General features: G+C 44.8%; 1 protein-coding gene across 3 annotated transcripts in view; it reads left to right on the top strand.

Annotated features, from left to right (window-relative positions):
* The window catches only part of GRIA3 (glutamate ionotropic receptor AMPA type subunit 3), a 279,870-nt gene that overhangs the window by 125,934 nt on the left and 132,737 nt on the right, over nt 1-21,199 (top strand). For all 3 annotated transcript variants that reach the window (XM_020976366.2, XM_020976365.2, XM_020976367.2), the window contains exon 4: nt 12,606-12,793. In XM_020976366.2, coding sequence (XP_020832025.1) covers nt 12,606-12,793 — 188 coding nt within the window. The remainder of the gene's footprint in view (nt 1-12,605; nt 12,794-21,199) is intronic.

Below are 21,199 nucleotides of genomic sequence, written 5' to 3'. Positions count from 1 at the left end.
GACCTAGATTCAACTGCTGCCTTTGACACTTACTGGGTGTGTCACCCCAAGCGAGCCACTTCTTCATCTGTAAAATAAGAGAGTTGAACTCAACAGCCTCCAAAGGCCTTTCTCACTCTAAATCTATGATGCTGTGATCCTAAGCCTATTCCCTCTTCCCCATGACAGCTGTCACATCCTCAATAGGGGGCCAACTCTTAGGCCCATCTTCTCTCTGCTTACAGATGGGCACACTAAAGTCCAGAAGGGGAGTGACTTGCCCAAGGCCACACAGTGAGTCATTGGCAGAGTTGAAGATAGACCCCAGGCCACCAGACCCACACCCCTGTTCAAGACTTGCCACTCCATCAGAGCTTCCTCCCTTCCAGAGGGAGCCTTCTATCATTGCCCAAGGAGCTTTCTGATGCCTTTAGTGTACTGGTGATGGCCAGAGATGATGCATTCTGCTTTGAGGGTTGTCAGAACAAAAGTAGGTGGGGAAAATGATCTTTTCACTTTCTTCCTATGGTAATTCCAGCATCCTTTTACACCTTTTATTCTGCTCCTGATTGCATTCTTCACTTGAAATAGCTAATAAAACTTAAAGACTAATCATCTTTGGTGTCAGGGCTGCCCTATTACATAGGGATTTGCTGAACTGCACTGAGCTAAGCCAAGCACTGCCCACAGATGGGAAGGCTCCCCTAAGAAGATCCTGGAGCATCTGATTATGTCATTTCCATCTGAAATATAAACATGTTTTGTGGCCTGAAGGGATTGTCAAACAGTGTTTGGAAACACACTGGAAAATTTAAGGCAGCTTTCAAAATTGGCCAACATGACAATCCCAAGCAGCCTGCTTTGGGTTTTATTTTTCGGCTTTTCCATCCTGCATGCAGGGAGCAACTGAGTTCATTGGCCCACCAAGGAAACTGTGGATAAACAGTCAATAATTCCCTGGTTTCCTGCCACCCACCTTCCCTGCACTTGCTTGCAGTCCCATTGCACCAACCTCCTGGAAAGTTTACTGGTACCCTTTGGCACCTGCCTTCTTCTCACCAGCCTGGGAGGAACAAATTGCAAGCCAAGAGCAGACATTTGGTTAGGTCCCACTGCTAGGCACTTGGCCTGAGTAAACATGGATCATAGGAGCTTAGATCTAGAGCTAGAAAGGACCTTGGAGAGCATCTAGTCCAGCAACCTCTTTTTACAGATGAGGAAACTGAGGTACAGAGGAGGGGAAGTGACTTGCCCAAGGTCATATATATAGGATCATAGTATCCCAGATCTTGAGGTGGGAGGGCCCTCAGAGGCCCTCTAGTCCAACCCTCTCATTTTACAGAGGAGGAAACTGAGGCTCAGGGAGGGGGAGGGACTTGCCCAGAGTCACAAAAGTATGAAGTGGCAGGGCCAGTATTTGAACCCAGGTCCACTGACTTCAAATCCAGCATCCTTCCCCCTGAATCACACTACTTATGAGGCTGTGGACACAACAGACCTCTTCCTCCACTAAGTTTACCATTGTGATAATAAGATTCCTAATGAGAATCCTTATTTTTTTTACAAACAGAGGCCCCAGCCAGAGCTCCAGTGTTTGCCTGGCCTTGAGAATTTAGTGGGAGCATCTGCACTCCTAGCCAACCCAATAAACATTTTACCTCAACATTTTATGGCTCCAAGGACCCCTCACTCCGTGCCTAAACCAATATTCCAGGTTTAGGGGTCACTCTTAGCTGTAGCCAGCTGGCATACCAGAGCAAGGAAGTCAAAGTCAGGGACACCTGTGGGGAAATGAGGGGCTTGGACTGGCTGACCTCAAGTCCCTTCCAGCTCTAAAGCTATGTGTCCACCTCCGTCTCTACCTGTTGACATACCTCTCTTCCTTCTAGATCCCACTCAGGTGCCGCCATCTCAATGGACTCCCCAAGTAGAACCAATCCTTCCTCCCCTTGAGTCTTTCCTATGCATTATAACCATAGTCTAACTTAGAGTGTGTTTATTTATACATATGTGAGGGGCAGCATGGTGGAGTGAACAGAGTTAGGAAGGTTGGGCTCAAATCCCACCTCCCACATTTACCAGCTTTGTGACCCTGAGCAAGTCACTTAATGTCTTAAGCCAGTTTCAACTGTAAATTGGCAGTAATGAAAAGTGCAGTACCTGCTTCACAGGGCTATCAGAAAGCTCAAATGAGAATAATATATAGAAAGCACCTTGAAAATTTTAAGGAGCTAGAGAAATGTCACCTAATTTTATGTCCCCATCCTCACTACTGGATTATAAGCTCCTTGAGAATAGGGACAGTCATCTTTCATCTCGGCGCCTTGGTAGCCATTTGCCCATCATATGTGTTCGGTGAACTTGCTGCCAGCTGTCAGGAAGTAGGGCGACCTCTTTGAGTTATTTTTCCAATAGCAAGGACACATGGGTATGGATCCATCCATGTACTTCCCCCCAAAAAAAATATCCCCTTCCGCCCAGTAGAAATCCATCTAATAGGGAAAGCATTGGCTTTTCCCAGAGGAGAGTCAGGGAATGGTATATGAAGAGGTCAGGTGGTACCAGATGGTGGAGGGCTTTGAATGCCACCTTCACTTGATAGGCCACAGGGAGTCCCTGACAATTTCTGAGCAGAGCAGTGAGATGGCAGGACCAAATCTTTGCATAGATCTTTTCAAGGGGAAAACTCCTCTGCTGTCCTTAGGACTTCCTCATCTGTCCCTCAGTGCCCTCCCCCCAGTCTCCTTTCCCAGAGCCTATCTTCAATATTCCTTCTGACAGCCTTCTGATGGCATCGGGATCAAGAGACCATGCCATTCTTAGCAGGGAAGACAGGCAAAGTAAGGCACAGGCCTGCCCAGCTGAACCACCAAGGCCTATTTGCCCTCTGTCCTGTCTCCCATTATCAGAGACTCGGAGCCAGGCTTCCTCCCTCTTCCTTTGTCCTCTTGGGAAGTCCATGCCCCCTCCCTCTTCCTCAAGACCCAAGGCACAACCCCAGGAAAACAATAGGAGCCAAGTAGTCTTTCTGCAGCCCTTCCAAATTGGGAAGAAAAATTCAGATTCCTTTGCCTGACGTTTAAGATCCTCCATCATCTGACTCCACTCTGCTTCTCCAATTTTATCTCACACCTCTGTCCTCTATACCTTCTATGCTCCAGCCAAGCTGTTCCCCACACACCCTGTACTTTCCCACCTCCTTACCTTTGTTCGAGCTGTTTCCTGTGTCTACAGTGCCATCCCTCCCCCTCTTCGTCTATTCCTACCCAACCTTTTAAGCCTAAATATTGCCTTCTACCCTGAGCCATCCCCTGTCATCTGTGAAACTTGCCCCTCATACCTCCCTGCTGCACCCACATTTCCACAAGAATTTGCACAAAAATCTCCTTTATAACATCCTTGACAAATGGCTTAAAGATGAGAATCTCACTACCTCCCTGGGTATCCAATTCCACTTTAGGACAACTCTCATTGTTATTGAAACTTCCTGACATCAAGCCAAAATAGGCCTCATTGCTTTCTACCCATTGCTCCTCCTTCTGCCCCATGGGGGCCAAGAAGAATGAGTCTCTTCTCTCTTCCTTCAAAAACTGTAAGATAGCTCTCATGTCTCCCCCAAGCCTTCTCCTCTCCAGGCTAAACATCCCCATTTCCTTCAATAGGTCTTCATCTGGGTGGTCCAGAGCACAAGTTCTCTCTCATGAAGAACCTCTATCTCCCTGCCTGCTCACGTGTTCATTGCAGCCATGAGCTGAGTTAAGAGGTAGTGTGGTGCAGTGGGAAGAGCATGGGACTTGGAGGCAGATGGTCCTATGTGTGACTTTATGGAACTTCCTTTACCACTCTCCCCCTGAGGTTCCTCATCTGCACGATGACCCAGGGTCCCCTCCAGTTCTAAATTGATGAGCCTATGAGTTCCAATCAGTACTGATCCATTGATCACAAGGAAGGCCAGGGGAAAGAATGTTGCAGACTTAATTGACCCTCCCAAAGGGAAGATCTGAAAGCACACATCTGGCTCCAGGGGGTCAGTTTGCTGACTTTCAGGTCCCTTTGGAATGATCAAAACTGGGAGGGAAAAGATGGCTCTTGGCTAATACCTGGAGCCCAGCAGGGGCTTCTATATGTAAGTGGTTGCATTTATATCATGTCTCATCATTACAAAGGGTTTGCCATCTTAGATAATAATGGCTCTCATTTCTAGGTTGCTTTACAGTTTGCAAAACTCTTTCTTTACAACTGCCCTAAGGAAGTAAGTGCTGTTATTACATCCCCATTTTACAGATGAAGAAAATGAGGCTCGGAGAGAAAAAGTGACTTGCCCAGAGTCACACAGCCAATGAGTCTCCGAAGATTCCAAGTCTGGTGCTCTTTCTGCCTCCCCACAACTGGCCTCCCCTGACTACTAGGGTCACCTCTGGCTTTGAAAGATAGCTCCCTAAGAGTTGTGGCCCAGAGATCCATGATACACTGACTTCCAGTGGATGAATTAGGCAGCTGTACCTCCTACTGTGACTTGGAGGTGACCCCAACATGTAGAAGGCTCTGCCGGTGAGGCATGGGTTTGAGAAGATCCTACCAAGCTGGAAAGGCTTCAAGGACCATACACTAAGTCATCAAGGGGTCAAAATCATCACCAATAGAGGGAAGTCCCATACTAAGGAATCATAGGTCCTAGAAACATTGAAGTTACAAGCCAGAGTTCAGTGCAGTGGATAGGGCACTGGACTTGGAGTCAGTAAGCCTTGGGTTATCCCATCCCAGATATTTACTTAAAAGTTGTATGACCCTGGGCAAGTCACTTGACTTCTCTATGCCTCAGTTTCCTCATCTGTAAAATGAAGGACTTAGACTTGATAGCCTCTAAGATCTCTTCCAACTCTGGGTCTATGATCCCCTCTGGGCCTCAGTTTCCCCCTCTATAAAATGAGGAGGTTGGACTAGATGACCTCTAAAATCCCTTCCCATTCTACATCTGTAGATATAAGAATAACACTGACCTAGGTTCAAGTCACAGCCCCTGACACTTCCTCAGGCAAGTCGCTTTCCCACTCTGAGTCTCAGTTTCCCCCTTAGAAAGATGCATGCATATGGTTTTACTTGTGCTGCCTACCTCACAGCCTGCTTGTGAGCAAAGTTCTTTAGAAAGCTTAAAGTCACTAGAGAAAATGGGGCTCATCATTATTAATAAAGATAAAAACAATCAGTTATCTGATGGCATCTATAAAATGATGGCATATTACCCAGAGCCACTTGGGCAGGAGCCCTGCCAGCTCAGGCAGCCAAGCTAGGCCGCCCACATCCAACAGGTGCACTAAGGGATTCTCAGCAAACACTTTGGAATCCCCATCCCAGGTGCTCTTGGTTTCTTCCATTGTAAGGCTCGCTGGGAGTGGATCAGAAAGCTTGCTGTTCTGGCACGTTGAACAAATCTACTCCAGATGGTTGAAATAGCCTTTCATCTGACAACACAAAGCCAAGAGCCTCGCGTGCAACAAAGCTGACCTATCTGTTAGTGTATGTTGTCTTGACTTGCTTTGGAGAGGGTGGAGCTGCACAGTGCAGCAGACAGGACATAGAGGTTGAGAGAACCTCAGTTTCTCCGTCTGTCCTGTGGGTTGAGGCAATGAGAAGAGGAGGAAAATTATGGATCAGCAAGCACTTATTTAGCACCTGCTAGTGCCAGGCTTTAGAACTTTATAATGTAAGCATGTGGCACCAATTCATTTGCCCTTCTGTGTGCAGCCCACCATGGGGTCAGTGTGCAAAACACCCTCTTCTTCACCATGCTTTCCCTTAGCTCTTTTGTCTTGGTTAACCCTGGGCAGATCCAGTACCCGCCTGAGGTCAAGTTCTTTAACAAACATGTAATCCGTAGGTTTAGAGCTGGAAAGAACCTGAGAATCCACCTAATCCAACCCCCCTCCCAATATTCCAGAGGAGGGAAACTGAGGCCCAGAGGGATGCAGTGACTAGTCCAACATCATGCATGGGATCCTAGATTTAAAACTGGAAGGGCCCTGGGGGTCATCTAGTCCAATCCCCTCACTTTACACATGGGAAAACAGAGGTTCAAAAACTTCCCTAAGGTCATGAGTAGAAATGAGAAAAGCTGGAATCTGAACCCAGCTTCTCTAACTCCCAATCTAGTATTCTCTGCGCTATACTTTGCTGCCTTTATTTCTAGCTCATCAAATTAAACAATGCCTTTTCATAGGATTCTTAAGATGAAACTTTCCTGTAAGGAGGTAGGAAAGCCAAATAGTATATGAGGCTTTTTGTCATTTTCTTTTGGTCCATGGTTTCATCAGTATGGAGCATGGAACTTCCCATGTTGTAACTGCCTCCACCAATATGGGGCAGCAATTAGTCCATAATTTGTCATCCTAAGAGTTGTCAGGTGAACTTGCCCAGATGAACAGCTAGTATATATCAGAGGCAGATTTGAATTTGAATTCTGGTCCCCCTAGCTCTAAGGTTGACACACTATATACTATGTCAGTCTACCTCCCAAGTGTGTTTGCTAATCTCTTGTCTTTATTCCAGATGCTTACCCAATCCCACAGAATATATGATCATAATCCTTTTTTCTTTTTTTAAACCCTATTTTGCCTAAGTGGTCCTTAAGCTATCCTAATAACCAGATTTTACATGCTCAGCTTGAAGAGAAAGCTCTCCCCTGTAACCCTACACTTAGAACCCATTTATACCTGGGCCAGGGCCTAGTTGGTAGGATTTCAGGGTCACCAAGGAGTACCCAAAGCTCCTCTGCCAGTCTTTTCATTTTCACTATTTTATTTGCTTTATTATTATTATTATTATATAAGGTCCTTTCTAGCTCTAAGAAGCTATTGCAGTAGCCTCACATCCTCTGTCTGCCAGAGTCCCATGAGCTCTGACATAGTCACACCCAAGAAAATGGGGAAGGGCTCAGCAGATGTTATTGACCTTGTGACAAAAGTTATTATCTCTCAGCCCTTGGTGTATTCTGCTGCCCAAGACCTCCAGGAGCTCACAGCATATCCTAATCTGCAAGATTTTACCCAGCATCACCCAAGACAAAAGTGACACAGGCCCAGAGGTCAAGTCCCCACAGGTAGACGGCATCCCTGCTGCTACAACACACTCAGGTCTCCTCTGGCTCCTTTGATTTTTCTCTTCTTCCAAAATATCCTCAAACTGCAATAGGAGAATCAGTCTCCCACCACCCCAGATGCCTGGGCTCTCCTCACTTTGAAGTGTGGCCAGTCCCAGGCACCTGATGAGAGAGAGGCTGGTGTCCCAGGCACTGTTGGCAGCAGCTTCTGCCTTCCTCCCCAGAGCTCCACTTCCCTACCTCCCCAACTGTGCCAACATATGTCTTCCTAAATCTTGGATTCCAGATCATCGGGCAGAGTTTCTAGGTCCTCTTGACCTCTGATTTGGTCCCTTCATCCTCACTAGGAAAGTACCAAAAGTAGCTTCCTCAGCCCACACTCCACCCACTACAGAAATGTTCCATCTAGAAAAAATGTCATTCCAGTCTTGAGAATATTTTGTGGAACAATGGGAAAGCACTGGCTTTGGATTTTGAGGACTTGGGTTCAAATCCCATCTTTGACACCTTATGTCACTATGTGACCCTTAGGCAAAGTTGCTTTACCTTCTGGGCTTCAGTTTTCTAATCTGTACGATGGGAAAAGGGGTTGGACTAGGTGACCTCTCAGGTCCCTTCCAGGTCTAGGGCTGTGATCCTTTGTGTGACCAATGTGTGGGCAAGACCTCTCTCAGGCTTCTATGGTGACAATGTCTCTCTCAGACACACACACCTGGAGCTGGGGGTAGGACACAATTTTGATTTGTAACTATGGATCCCCCAGGGATACTTGTGGCCACTATAGGCAGCCTAGGTGCTGTGTGATTGGAGCACATCAGATGGAGAGAATGTCTGAGAAAAAAAGGGCTAACCCTCTGATTTCTCAGAGAAGGAAACTGAAGCCCCAGGAGAAGTCACTTACTCAAAGTCAGGTAGCTCTGATACTCAAAGTTGGGTCTTCTCATTGCTCAGAATCGATTCTTTCCACTGCTCCGCTCGCTGCCTCTAGCAGAGAGACCCTGCCCAAATGATCAAAAGCCAAAGGAGGCAAATGAGTCCCAGCCCTGCCTTCCTGCCATTCTTCATTAGCAACTTCCACATGTCAGTATCCTGTTTGTTGTTCTGCAAGCTTCCCCGGCGACAATTCAGCTCAATCAGCTCCCTTTGGTTTTTCAGTTGGTTCATAGTTTTGTTGTTGTTATTGTTTAAATGCATCCCAGGAATGCATTGGGATAGAAGGAACCATCCCAACTGCCTTGGGATTGATCACACCCTCTTTACCTTCGCTTCCTGGACTGCTTTGGGGCTTTAAAAGAATATCTGTATATATCTGTGGCTCCTCTCATATTTGATCCAGACTCTTTTGCCAGGCATTCACAATCATCCATGGCCTGGCCTTAACCTACCTAGAATCAGAGGACTTGGGTTCAGATCTTTCCTCTGATATTTACTACTTGTATGACCTTTGGCAAGTCATTTCACTTTCCTGGCATTCACATTTCTTCTCTGTAAAATGAGTGGATTGAACTAAATGCCTTTGAGGTATCTTCTAACCCTCCATCTAAGATCATGTGACTTTTGCAGTCTTGTGTCCCACTCTGCCCCACCATGTGCTCTAGGCTCCGGCCTACCAGGGATTCTCCCCAGCCTTCAATCTGGGCTGGGGCTCATACCCATTCCATCCAGGAACTGTGGCTCTGCCCACCCCATCTCTGCCTTCCAAAATCTTCCCCATTTTTCATGGCCTCACTTGAATGTAGTCACAGCCATGAAACATATTGGGACCTTATACAGCTCCTTCTATCTCTCTTCTGTTCTTATGCTCATTTTCTATGCTATTTATTGGTGCATGTGATTTGTCTCCCCTAATAGACAATCAGCTCCTGAAAGGAAAGGGCTATATCTCGTAAGAATGCCAAGAGCTCACATTTCTTTGGAGTTTTAAGTTTTACAATGCATTTTGCCTCATAACAGCCCAGCAAAGTACAGGGATGGGGAACCTGTGGCCTCGAGGCCACATGAATCCAGATTCAGTCAAAGGGCCACACTTGAGGACCTAAAGGGCCACATGTGGCCTCGAGGCCACAGGTTCCCCACCCCTGATGGTCCAACCCCCTTATTCTATAAAGGGGGAAAATGAGGCAAAGGGAGGAGGAAGGGACTTCAACAGTGTCATGTGGCTAGTTAACCATAGAATTGAGACTAGAACCCAGGCCTCTAGATGCATGATCTAGGGATCTTTCTACTGCACATTGGTACCCAAACAGAGTCTGGACACTCATCTATCAGGGATGTTGCCAGAGAGAGATGCCCATGCTGTGCTAAATGATCTCAGGTCCTTGCTGATGTTAAAAATTCAGTATTGAATTTTATGAGGAAGAAGTCAAATTTCTTTGGAGGCAGAATGAAACCATGGCTCAAGGTCCTGAATTTCAATGCCTCCTCTCAAGTCAGACTACTCATGTGACCTTGGGCAAGTTAATTTTCCCTTTTAGAGCTGCAGTCTCTTCTTCTGTAAGATGAGGACTTTAGTTAAATGGCCCCTGGGAGGTCCAGGTAGTAAGTGAGTGTCAGAGGCAGATGAGAACCCAGATCCTCCCTCTCCAGAGCCAGTACCCTCACTACCGTACCACACTATGTCTCTAATTCCAGATTCTGGACGTATGACTCACTCAGGAAAGATTTTTAAACATTTCCATCTCTTTCTTTCTATGCCCATTCTTTGACCTGTATATTTCCAGTAAAGCTGAACAGGTACCTCAGGCCTAAGGGAAAATGGAAATAAGAGAAATAAATATGTGTGGCTGGTTAATACGGAGCAAAAATGAACATTTCAGAGTTGGGTAATTGACTCTGATCTGTGATTTTGAGCTCTGGTACTGAAATTGCTCATTTGGAAATTACCCAGTGTTTGGGTCTCATTTGTGATGTGCATCCCTGCATGCCCAGCATACAATCACAACATGAGGGCCATTTGAGTCACCACTGTGCTGCCATCTCCTCAAGTAGGCACTCCAATTGTTGGGCCCATTGTCTTTGCATCAAGAGTCAGTATTGTCAACCAGAGCCTCCCTGTGGTACAGAGTGAGGCCCAGAGAGCTGGCCAGAAACCTGACTCTTTTTAAAGAGCAATGATCTCCTCCCTCCACTCTTATCCTTGGGGGCTGAGGAATTTGTTCAGCTTGCAGGTTGAGGAATCTGAAGCACCTCCCCCACACCAGCTCCCACTAGACACACATACCGAAGTTAGTGAGAAGAGGCTGCTTTAAATGTTGAAGCAAGAAGGTCCCTTAGAACAGAGAACATCAGGGGGCAGCTAGGTGGCACAGTGGATAGAGCACTGGCCCTGAAGTCAAGTGGACCTGAGTTCAAATCCGGCCTCAGACCAAACACTTGACACTTACTAGCTGTGTGACCCTTGGCAAGTCACTTAACCCCAATTGCCTTAAACCAAAAAAAAAAAAAAAGAACAGAGAAGATCAGAGCTAGACCTTAGAACACAGAATGCCAAAGTTAGAAGAGACCTTACAACACAAACCATCAGAGCTAGAAAGGACCTTAGAGGGGGCGGCTAGGTGGCGCAATGGATAGAGCACTGACCCTGGAATCAGGAGGGGTCTGAGTTCAAATCTGGCCTCAGACACATAACACTTACTAGCTGTGTGACTCTGGGCAAGTCACTTAACCTCATTGCCTAGCCAAAATAAATAAATAAATAAATGATTTTTAAAATAGAAAGGACCTTAGAGCACAGGACATAGAATGTCGGAGCTGATAGGGACCTTAGAACAGAGAAAGTTACAATAAGGATCTTAGAACATGCAACATAGAATGTTAGAACTGGAGAGGGATGGCCTTAGAACACAGAAAAGAGAATGTCAGAGCTAGTAGGAATCTTAGAGCAGAGAATGTTGGAGCTAGAAGGAAACTTGAAATATAGAACATAAACTGAGCTGCGATGTCCCTTAGAACACGCAACACAAAATATCTGGGCCATAAGGGACCTTAGAACGTAGAATATTGGAGCTGAAAGTAAACTTTGAACACAGGCTGAACTGGATGAGACCTTAAAACATAAAATGTCAGAGCTAAAAGGACCTTAGAACATAAAATACAGACTGTCAGAGCTAAAATGCTCATAGAGCACAGAATAGAGAATGTCAGAGCTGAGAGAGACTTTACAACATAGAACATAGACTGGCAGGGCAGAGAACATACAACACAGTATGTCAGAGCTAAAGGAGTCCTTATCTGTCTCATTCAATCCCTTTTACCAGTTTAATGACTTGGTATTTTATTAGTATCTTGATACATAATAACTTCATGCCAGAAATAAAAATATTTATGGGACTTAATTCTTGACCTCAAAAGAACAGAAAACTATTCCTACCTAGCTTAGACCACCCAAAACTCTGGACTTTTTCATTCCATCCTGGGTAGATCTAGAATACTGAAGAAGACTTATTGGGCCTTGACAAATCAGATATAAATTAATTCAAAATCAATAAAGAATTCCCAGTACAAGTGAGTACAAGTGAGAAGAGACAGCAACAAAGCAGGTGACTTAATATCAATCAATGAATCAATTCTGGTCATAGACTATTTGTTTTAGGTTTATAGTATGTGTTTTGTGTCTCTGTGTGTATAGGTGCCATGATCTGACCTTCTATGGAGAGCCATAGAGTAATGGGGTTAACCATGGTTATTTTCAGTGGTTTAAAGAGAACTTGCTCATGATAAGGCCACATCTAGAACCTCAGCAACACAGGCCAATGAAAAGTGTATAATTTAAGCAGAATCGGGTATGCAGGACTGCCTACATTGACTAAATCATTAGATCATTTCATAGGTTTAGGAATAATAACTTAAAAATGGAAATAAGTCTTTAATAAGTAACTTTGAATATCAGTAAAATAAAACATATAATTCTCTTTATAGCAAATACATATATATATATATATATATATATATATATATATATATAGTGTCGGTGTTTTGGCTGTCATGAATTAAAAGCCCTTTATCATAAAGTATATGATTTTTAAGCTTTATTCGAAGTAAACTTATAATTCTTCAGACCTCCTGTACAAAACAAAAAAATGTAGGAAAAAGAGCAAATACTGAACTGTATGGATACTTTTATCATTCCTAGTTTGTAGTTTATAGAAGTAGTACAGGTACCTAATGTATGTCTATTCCTCAACTTATTAGTTGCAATGTGCACTGCAATAAAATATGCAACATATGCCCAGTGAACATTCATTCATATATACAAGATGGCAGCTAATGTTCTCTAAATACCAAACTTGTCAACTTAAAAACAAGATGGAAGTGCTTTTGCCCGGATTATTCAAGAGTAAGATGGCGACCATGCCTGGTGTCCAGAGTTTTTTAACAGGCTCACAAATGGATTCAATAACCTGTCTATCTCTGAAGATGATGATTCCCTGCCAAAGATTCCTAAAGTTCAGTGAATGGTTGCCATGTCTACAAATGCCTAAATAAGAGGCGTTTTCAATTAAATAATTACCATATTTTTTTTCTTCTCTAGGATTCTCAATCCTCCAGGCAATTATGGAAGCTGCTGTGCAAAACAATTGGCAAGTGACAGCAAGGTCTGTGGGAAGCATCAAGGATGTGCAGGAATTCCGGCGAATCATTGAGGAAATGGACAGGCGTCAGGAGAAACGATACTTGATTGACTGTGAGGTCGAGAGGATCAACACGATTCTGGAACAGGTACAACTGTGGCTCATTCAGTGTGCAGCCAATCCCCCAGACCATCCCGCTAAAACATTTCCCACATCTTCAAAGAAATGGCATGCCCAATTCAATGATTCAATGACCCAATAGGCCCATGGATGGCGATTTTCTTCTGAACCCTTACCATCTCACTCTACTCCCACCAGCCTCCTGCCCCACGATGTGAAGTCTGTTGGCAATAGCAGACTCTGGATTAATGCCCCGTCAGCCAGAGACATACCCATGGTTCATGGATAGCTGACCTTTCCAAAGTGATCAGTGCATTTCTCTTCCAGACATATTTTGCTGTAGAGGGTACTGTCATACTCAGGGGAAAGGAGAGAAAAAGAAATGATTATTTAATTCAATTAGGGTGAACTGAAGTGAGGTGAGAGGAGGTGAAGTGAATTTGTCTCCAGAGCATGGCCCCAGGACTATGAATTCATTGATCTCTCAAAGCATTCCTTGTCCCAATCTGACTTCTGATGGGAATGAGTGGTTAACTTTTCCTCTATTGCATCCATCTATTGCAACTTTTCCTTTGATGCATCTATTGCATCATATGTTCTCACCAAAGTGACCTACTAGCTGTTCCATAAACTTAGAATTCCATCTCCAGCCTTCATGTCCTTGCACAGTCTTCCCTTCATGCCTGGAATGCTCCCTTTTCTCATCTTTACCACAAGGTTGAGCTCTACAAAAGTCTTTTTGTATGGGATTCCCCCCTTTTCGTAGTGTTCTCCTCCCCTTGAAATCACTTTGTATTTATTTTGTATTGACTTTATATTTCATTCTTTCTAGGCATAGAGGAGTAGTACCCCTCCCCTTCTCCTGCTCCTCCCCCCCCACCATGCCATAGGACATAAGCCCTTAAGGTCAGGGATTACATCTTTGTCTTTGGCTCTCCATACAGTAGGAGTTTAATAAATGCTTCTTGGATTGAATTGAGTCAAGAAGTCGAATTGAAACTTGGGATTTGGCATAATAGCCTCATATTTCTAATATGTTGTGGGGTTTGTTTTTTCCTTGGAATTGCCAAAACAATTTCTAAAATAAGGTGTCATAAAATAAGAAAGAAAAATAGCCACTCAGATTTCCATACTACTTTAATGTTTACAAAGCACTTTCCTCATGACAAGTATCTGATTGCTGAGTTTCTGTTTCCTTGCCTAGCAGATGAGGAGGCTGGATTAAATGGCTTCTGAGGTCCTGGCCAGCTCTCTACGATCCTATGATTTTACATAGGGGAAAACTGAGGCTCATAGAGGGGAAATGACACATAGCCTGACAGTGTCTGAAGCAAGATTTGAACCCAGTCTTCCTGACTCCTGCCTGGATCTCAGACAGTATTCAGGGCTCCAAGTGTGAGTTAAGTGGTAGTGAATGATGAAGTCAAAGCTGCCCTTCAAAGGGCCCCAGATTCTGAGTGTGCATTAATTCTGAAACCTGGGCGAGCATTCCAGGGAATCTGTGCCCAGAGAGCAGGCCAATAAGCCTCCCTTCACACACCAAACAGACGATTACAGTTCAGAATGAAAAGTCCAATTGAACTGTGCTGAAGCTAGAGCTGCTTGCTCCCCCAGCTCTGAATACACTGTCTGTCCATCCTTCCAGGCCCGCGACTGGAAGGGACGCATTCCCACCAAATTTCCGTTCCCCAGGCCCAGCCATGCCAATGAGCACCAGGCCCCGGAGCCTGGTGGAGTGTGAGCAGTCCCTGGGAGCAGCTGGATAACCACTGCCAGAAGACCTGGAGAGTGGGGGATGAGGATGGGACCCTGCAGTGTGGAGCTCGCTAGTTGTCCCTTTGCTAGAAGATGGCTCCCTCCACCCATGAATGAAGTGCCCCTAGTCAGGCTAGCAGGTGGCCTTGATTATGCCAAGTGGCCCAACTTCTGAGGCACAGACATTACCTGCACCCCTAAACTGAAGATCAGAGGCTCTAGAGCTAAAAGAGCATTGAGTCTGCAGCCAGAGGACCTGGGTTCAAATCTTACCTCTGACATTTACTACCTGTAGGGACTCTAGGCCACAGTTTCCTCTTCTATGGAATGAGGAGGTTGGACTAGCTGTCCTCTGAGGCTCTTTCATCTAAGATCTTATGTATGATTTGGGGTAAGTCCTTTCCCCTCTCTGGGCCTCAGTTTCCTCCTCTGTAAAATGAGGGGGTTAAACTAGATGACCTCCCTCCCAACTCTAATCCTATAATCCAATTGGCCATAGAGGATAGAGTCAGAAAGGCCTCACTTTGAATGCAGCCTCAGACACATACTATCTGTGTGACCAAGCTCCCTCAGCCTCAGTTTCCTCTTCTGCAAAATGAGGGGAATAATGGCATTTACCCTAGTAAAGTGCTATTTAAATATCAACTGTCATTATATTATCCTATGACATAAAGATTCTCTTCCCCCTCCAGGCCCGGAAAGGTTCAATGACTTGCTTGAAGTCACTCAGTGAATTAATGGCAGAGATGGGCCTCAGGCTCAAATCTCCAGGCTTCTAGGCCAATACTCCTGCTCCATCTCACTGCTACATCTTTTTTTATTTCTTTAAATCCACTCAGACTATAAACTCCCTAAGGGCTGGGACCCTGTCTTAGCTAAACCTTGTAATTCTCCCAGTGCCTAGCACCAAGCCTTGCCCTTGATCCACGTGGATTCAATTCAATTCAATTCAATTAGGTCTAGAAACAGAAGAATCAGGTCAGCGATGTCAGTGCCTGGCCTCCATGCCCTGGAACAGGCACATACCCAAATAAAGCCAGAGCCTTTTAGTGGGTGACCTATTTCATAGCCAGGCACCCCCAGGCACAACCATCCTTCTTGTCACACCCTGCCTTTTCCCTTTTAAGTAACCACTTCAAAGGAGCTCAAGTCACTCAACTGGGTTTCAGAAGTCTTTCCAGTTTTATAAGGCCTCGTGCTGGATGTTTCTGAGTTGCCAGTAGAATGTGGTTTTAAAAAGAAAATGAAAGAAATAAACATTGGATAGACCTGGTCTCTACTCTTAACTCTGCTGCTAACTATATGCATGACCTCACAGAAATTGCAATTTCACTGAGCCTCAGTTTTCCCTCAAAAAATGGGATCAATACGTGCCCAAGACATGCTCAAGGATGTCATGAGGATCAAATGTGAGAATATATGTGTGACCTTGGGCAAATCACTTCCCCTCTCTGAGCCTCAGTTTCCTTCTCCATTAAATGAAAGAATTGGATGAAACAGCTTCTAAGGTTCCATCCATGTCAGAATCTATGATCCCATGATCTTACTTAAAGAGTACTTTTTTTAAATCTCCGAAGGTTAGAGCAAAAATGTAAGGTGTTGGTATTATTACAGTTTCAGGGGAGCAGTATTATCAGCACTATTCAGAAACGTTCTTTGTTCAATCCTGTATGCTCCACCATCTCCCCCCTCCCTGTACACAAACACTTCATTCTATTTTCCACATGATTTTTCAGGGAGCACTAGTCATAGAAACATTACGTTATAAAGGTTAGGAAGCAGAATCGGTTTTATTCATCCACCCTTCTAAAAGGCCTCTTGGGTACAGTAAAATTCAATCACCTCGTGACTTTTATTTGTGGCTTGTTTTTGCACATAAGGGGTTTGTTTCCTAGTATTCAACAACAGTCACTGTGGTTTGGGTACACTGTCACCAGGTGGCTAATAGGCTGCTACATAGAGCCATGTGGTCTGTTGAAATGCATGTTTTCCCTGAGTTTCAAGATGGTGGTTCTGTGCTCAAGCCCACCCCAATTTACCAAAATTCCACATTTTACTTATACCAAAAATAGATTTCTATTAAAATAACTATACTTCTGACACTTTGAACAACTGCTTATGCTTTCAGTCACCCATCTTTGCCTCTTTCTTCTCTCTCATCCCTAGCTCATACCCAATCAGCATCCAGATCTCATCGATTCTTCTTCTACAACCTCTCTGCACTCCGAAGGCTACTACCCTGCCTCAGGCCTTCCTTACCTCCCACCTAGACTATTGTAATAGCTTCCTAATTGATTCCCTGCTCCTGTCTACAGCTGCCAAAATAATCTTGCTAAAATACAGGTCTGACCACGTTATTCCCTTCCTCAAGAATCTTTGGGGATTCCCTATTGACTCTCAGATCAAATATCAATTTATCACCCTGGCATTGAATGCCCACTGCAGTAATCAGTACTGAAAGACTTCTCTGTGATCACAGCATCCTAGCAGTCCATCTCTCCCTCTTTCTCACCCCCTTCTAAACTTAGCTTTCATTTTTGCCATGCCTGCTAAGTCCTTCCATTTCTCTCTCATGTCCCAGTCATTCTACTCTGCTCTGGCCTCACTTTCTTCCCTTCATAGACTTGACTCCATGGTTGGCCAGTTGAACTCTATACTATCCTGCACCCTTCTGAGTCCTACTCTGCTCTACCATGGTCAGACCACATGCAGAGTATTGGGTTCGGTTCTAGATGCCACAATTTAAAAGGGACAATGATACAATAGAAAGTGTCCAGAGGAAGGTGACCAGAAGGTTGAAAAGTCTTGAGTCAGTGCCGAATGAGGATCAGTTAAAGGAACTAGATATATTTTGCCTGCAGAAAAGACTCAAGGGAAACAATATAGCTTTCCTTCAAAGTTATCCAGTAGAAGAGGGATTCAACTTCTTCTGTTTGAACCCAGAAGGCAGAACCAGTAGCAATGATGAGATTGCAAGGAGGTGATTTAGGAATGGTATCCAAAAAATTTACTGACAACTAGAGCTGTACAAAAGTAGAAAAGCGTTGTCTAGGGAGGTCGTGAGCTCCCCCTCTCTGGAGGTCTTCAAGTAAACATTGGATGACCACTTGTTGGGGCTGTTGTAGAGGGGATTCATGTTCAGGTTGGATTAGATAGCTACTGAGGTCCCTTCCAACTGGTATAGTGGAAAGAATGCTATCTTTGGAGTTAGAGGACCCAGGTTCAAATCCCACTTCTGATAATTCCTACCTGTGTGACCTTGAAAAAGTCCCTTCCCCTCTGTGGGCCACCATTTTGCATCAGCAAAATGAAGGAGTTGGACTAGGGTCCAAGTGGCCCCTAGGGTCACTTCTAACTCTAGATCTATAATAACTACCACAACAACTATTGGTTTATACTATATGGGCTCCGGCATCCCTTCCAGTTCTAGATCTATGATCCTGGGACTGCTGAGATTCTAAGATTTTGGGGGCCCAATACAAAATAGAGAGTTGGCATTTCCTCTGAGAAGTGCCTCCCAATGACAGGCATCAGGAGTCTCCCTTCACAAACAATGTTCTTCACTATTCTTCTAGTTCCAGATTTCCTTACTGGACCATTTCTTCCCAGCTCTTCTGGCATATAAGTTATCTGGGCTCATGCCAAGACTAAAATTTAAGGCATTCAATATGTGCCTCACAGTCTTTTGATTACCCCAAACCCTGCTATTATATTTGAGGCCTTACCCACATTGATGTCCCTTTGAACACTTTGGCATTCCAGTTCACCAATATCCTCAGCTTATATGACTTACATCTTCATTCTACCTCAGTCATTCATAAGCGAGATTCATTCCTTAGATCCCACCAATGTGAGCTCAAGAAAAACCTTTCCTAGGAGATCTCTGCTTTTCTAGAAAAACAAAATTGTAAGTGATGAAGTGGAAAGGGAACCAAATGTAGAGTCAGAGGACCTGGGTTCAAATCCTTCCTGACACTATCATATGCCCTACTGATCTAAGTGAAGTACCCCCTGGGCCTTGCCATCTGAACAGTCTCTACATCCTTAGAATCCTGAGCACTTTCTGAAAACTTTCCATCCACCCTGCAGCTGAGTTTTCTTTTATGTGTTGTCTCCTCTACTAGAATATGAGCTCCTTGAGAGAAAGGACTGTCTCACTTTTTCTTTTTGCATCTCTTAGTGCTTGTCACATAAGAAGTGCTTAATAAACGCTTTTTCCTTCTTTCCTTCCTTCACCCTACCTCTGTGACCTTGAATTCATCACTTAGCAGCACTGTAAAATCAGAGATCTGGACTGACTGGCCTTTCAGAGCCCTTCTAGCTCCAGATCCTTGGCCTACATGTTGGGATTTTTTAAAAAGTGATACAGAAGGCCTAGCTAGCTTCTAAGCAATCCTAGAACACTAAGTCACAGATACTGCCTGAGCACTTCTGTGCCTGAAGGTCTGAGAAGCTGGCATTCTGCAGGGGCCCACAGCCGTCTGCTTTACACAGCAACCATTTCACGGCTATCATCTGCACTTGATGGGTGAAGAGCTATATCCTATTAACACACTGAATTGAAAATCTGCCCCCTTGTACCTACCCTTTGCCTAAGAACTCATTTATGACGATCGGATCCATTTACTCAGAGTGAAAACAATCTAACTCAGTGATGGGCCCCATAAGGGGAGGAATCAATTTGGAGAGCTCAGTTCTCATTGGATTAGGTAGTGACATGAATGCCCAAGTAATGTTTCCAGCTGCCGGCAGCTTTTCCTGTTAGTGTGAGAGTGTGCTGTCCATATTGCAACATTGGAGCACCTCTAGCTATGACTAGCCATAGGTCCCATATGTATATTGGTTGAGAAATTCCATTATCTTCAAAGGGATGCCCATGCTGAGTGTTCTAAAGGGCACAGGGGGTCTCCACCCCCTGCTCCAGTGAGCCTCTCTCAGGCCGCTGGGCTAGCCTTTCTGACATGTGAGCTGTGGGTTTCTGAAGGACCCTCTCTTCCTAGATCAAATTTCATAGCACCATAGGCTCTTAGAATTCTGAAGGGCCTCAGAAGTCAGGACCCAAGGTCAAATGGGTAACAGAGCTAGGGTTCAAACCCAGGTTCCCTTGACTCTAACTTCACTGGGTTTTCCACTACCCCACACTGTTTGACTCATCTAGGTAGCCTAGCTCCTTACCTTTAAAAGTAGCAGTTTAATAGTAGTCAGTCAATCAACAAGCATTGATTTGGTGCCAGGCCCTGTGCTAAGCCCTGGGACTACAAAGACAAAAAATGAAACCATCCCTGTCCTCAGGGAGCATACCCTCCATAGGTCCATATATAAGGATATACAGAATATCTACAAAATGACTTCAAGGTTGTTTAAAAGTGAAGCCCCTAGCAGCTGGAGGATCAGGAAAGATTTTGTGTAGAAGGTGATGCTTAAGCTAAGTATTGAGATAAACCAGGGATTTCAAGAGGCAGAGGTGTGAAGGGAGTGTATTCCAGGCATGGGGCAAAGCCAGTTCAAAGCCAAGGAGACACGAGGAAGATGGAGTGTCCCGGGTGAGGAACAGCGAGCAGAGCACTGTTGCTGGATCACAGAGTGTGTAGAAGAGAGAAGTGTGCATTATTTAACCCATAATGAGCCAACCTAACAAAAGTGTGAGAGCAAGAATACCTCCCAGTCACACAGAGGCGTAAGTACCAGGACAGTACCAGGATTCAGACTTAAAATACTTACCAGCAACTGGGTTTCTCCCAGCTCCTAGGTCTGTGCACCTCTGTTAATTTGACAACACTACAAGCATAGGATTATTAGAGACTACATAGGTCCCTAGATCTAGGCCTAGAAGGTTCCATTTCTCATTTTTGTTGTTGCTGAGTCATTTTTCATTCACGTCAGACTCTTTGTGACCCCATTTGGGGTTTTCTTGGCAAAGATATTGGAATGGTTTGCCATGTCCTTCTCTAGCTCATTGTGTAGATGAGGAAATGAGGCAATGAGGGTGAAGTGACTTGCCCAGGGTCACACAGCTAGTGTCTGAGGCCAGATTTGAACGCAGGAAGATGATTCTGCCTAACTCCAGGCCCAGCACTCTACCCACTACAGTGCCACCTAGCTGCCCAGATTAGAGGGAACCTTAAAATAGAGAATGTCAATGCTTCAAGGAACCTTGGAGTATGAAATAGAAAAATGCCTTCCCCAAGGTCAGCCAGTGAATCAGCAGCAGAGCCCAGGCCTTCTGCCTCCCCTCCTTTCCTGCAGCAGGCTGCTGTTTATGCTGTCTAGTACCTACTTTCCCATAAATCCTGGCCCCTCCTTAGCACAAACACTCAGGAGCTGAGGGGAGTGCCCTTTTCCCAAGTTATGAAAACACAAACTAATCTAATTCTGCTGTATAAGCCTAGCTGACATGAATATCCCTTGGTATTGAGCTAATCCCACATCTTAAATCAAATAGGAGCTGAGATCTGCCACTTTGAAGAGAAAAAAATAAAGATTTGAGTGGCTTTTTTGCTCTTTCCCTCAGGCAGCAATACCTATGTTCTCAGGCAACAGTGCGGAAAAAAAGCTATGATGCCTCACAGCCTGGTGGTCTCACCCTGAGAGTGCCCAGAAGCCTTACCAGGCTCTAAGCATTTGATGCCATCTGACTTCCTGTCTTGCAAGCAGGCATGATCCCCTTGTATCAGAAGGT

Source organism: Phascolarctos cinereus, unplaced genomic scaffold, assembly GCF_003287225.1.
Source record: "Phascolarctos cinereus isolate Bilbo 61053 unplaced genomic scaffold, phaCin_HiC Scaffold_8;HRSCAF=390, whole genome shotgun sequence".
Classification (NCBI taxonomy): Eukaryota; Metazoa; Chordata; class Mammalia; order Diprotodontia; family Phascolarctidae; genus Phascolarctos; species Phascolarctos cinereus.
Note: the sequence above shows the minus strand (reverse complement) of the source record. Positions and strands in the feature narration are given on the sequence as shown.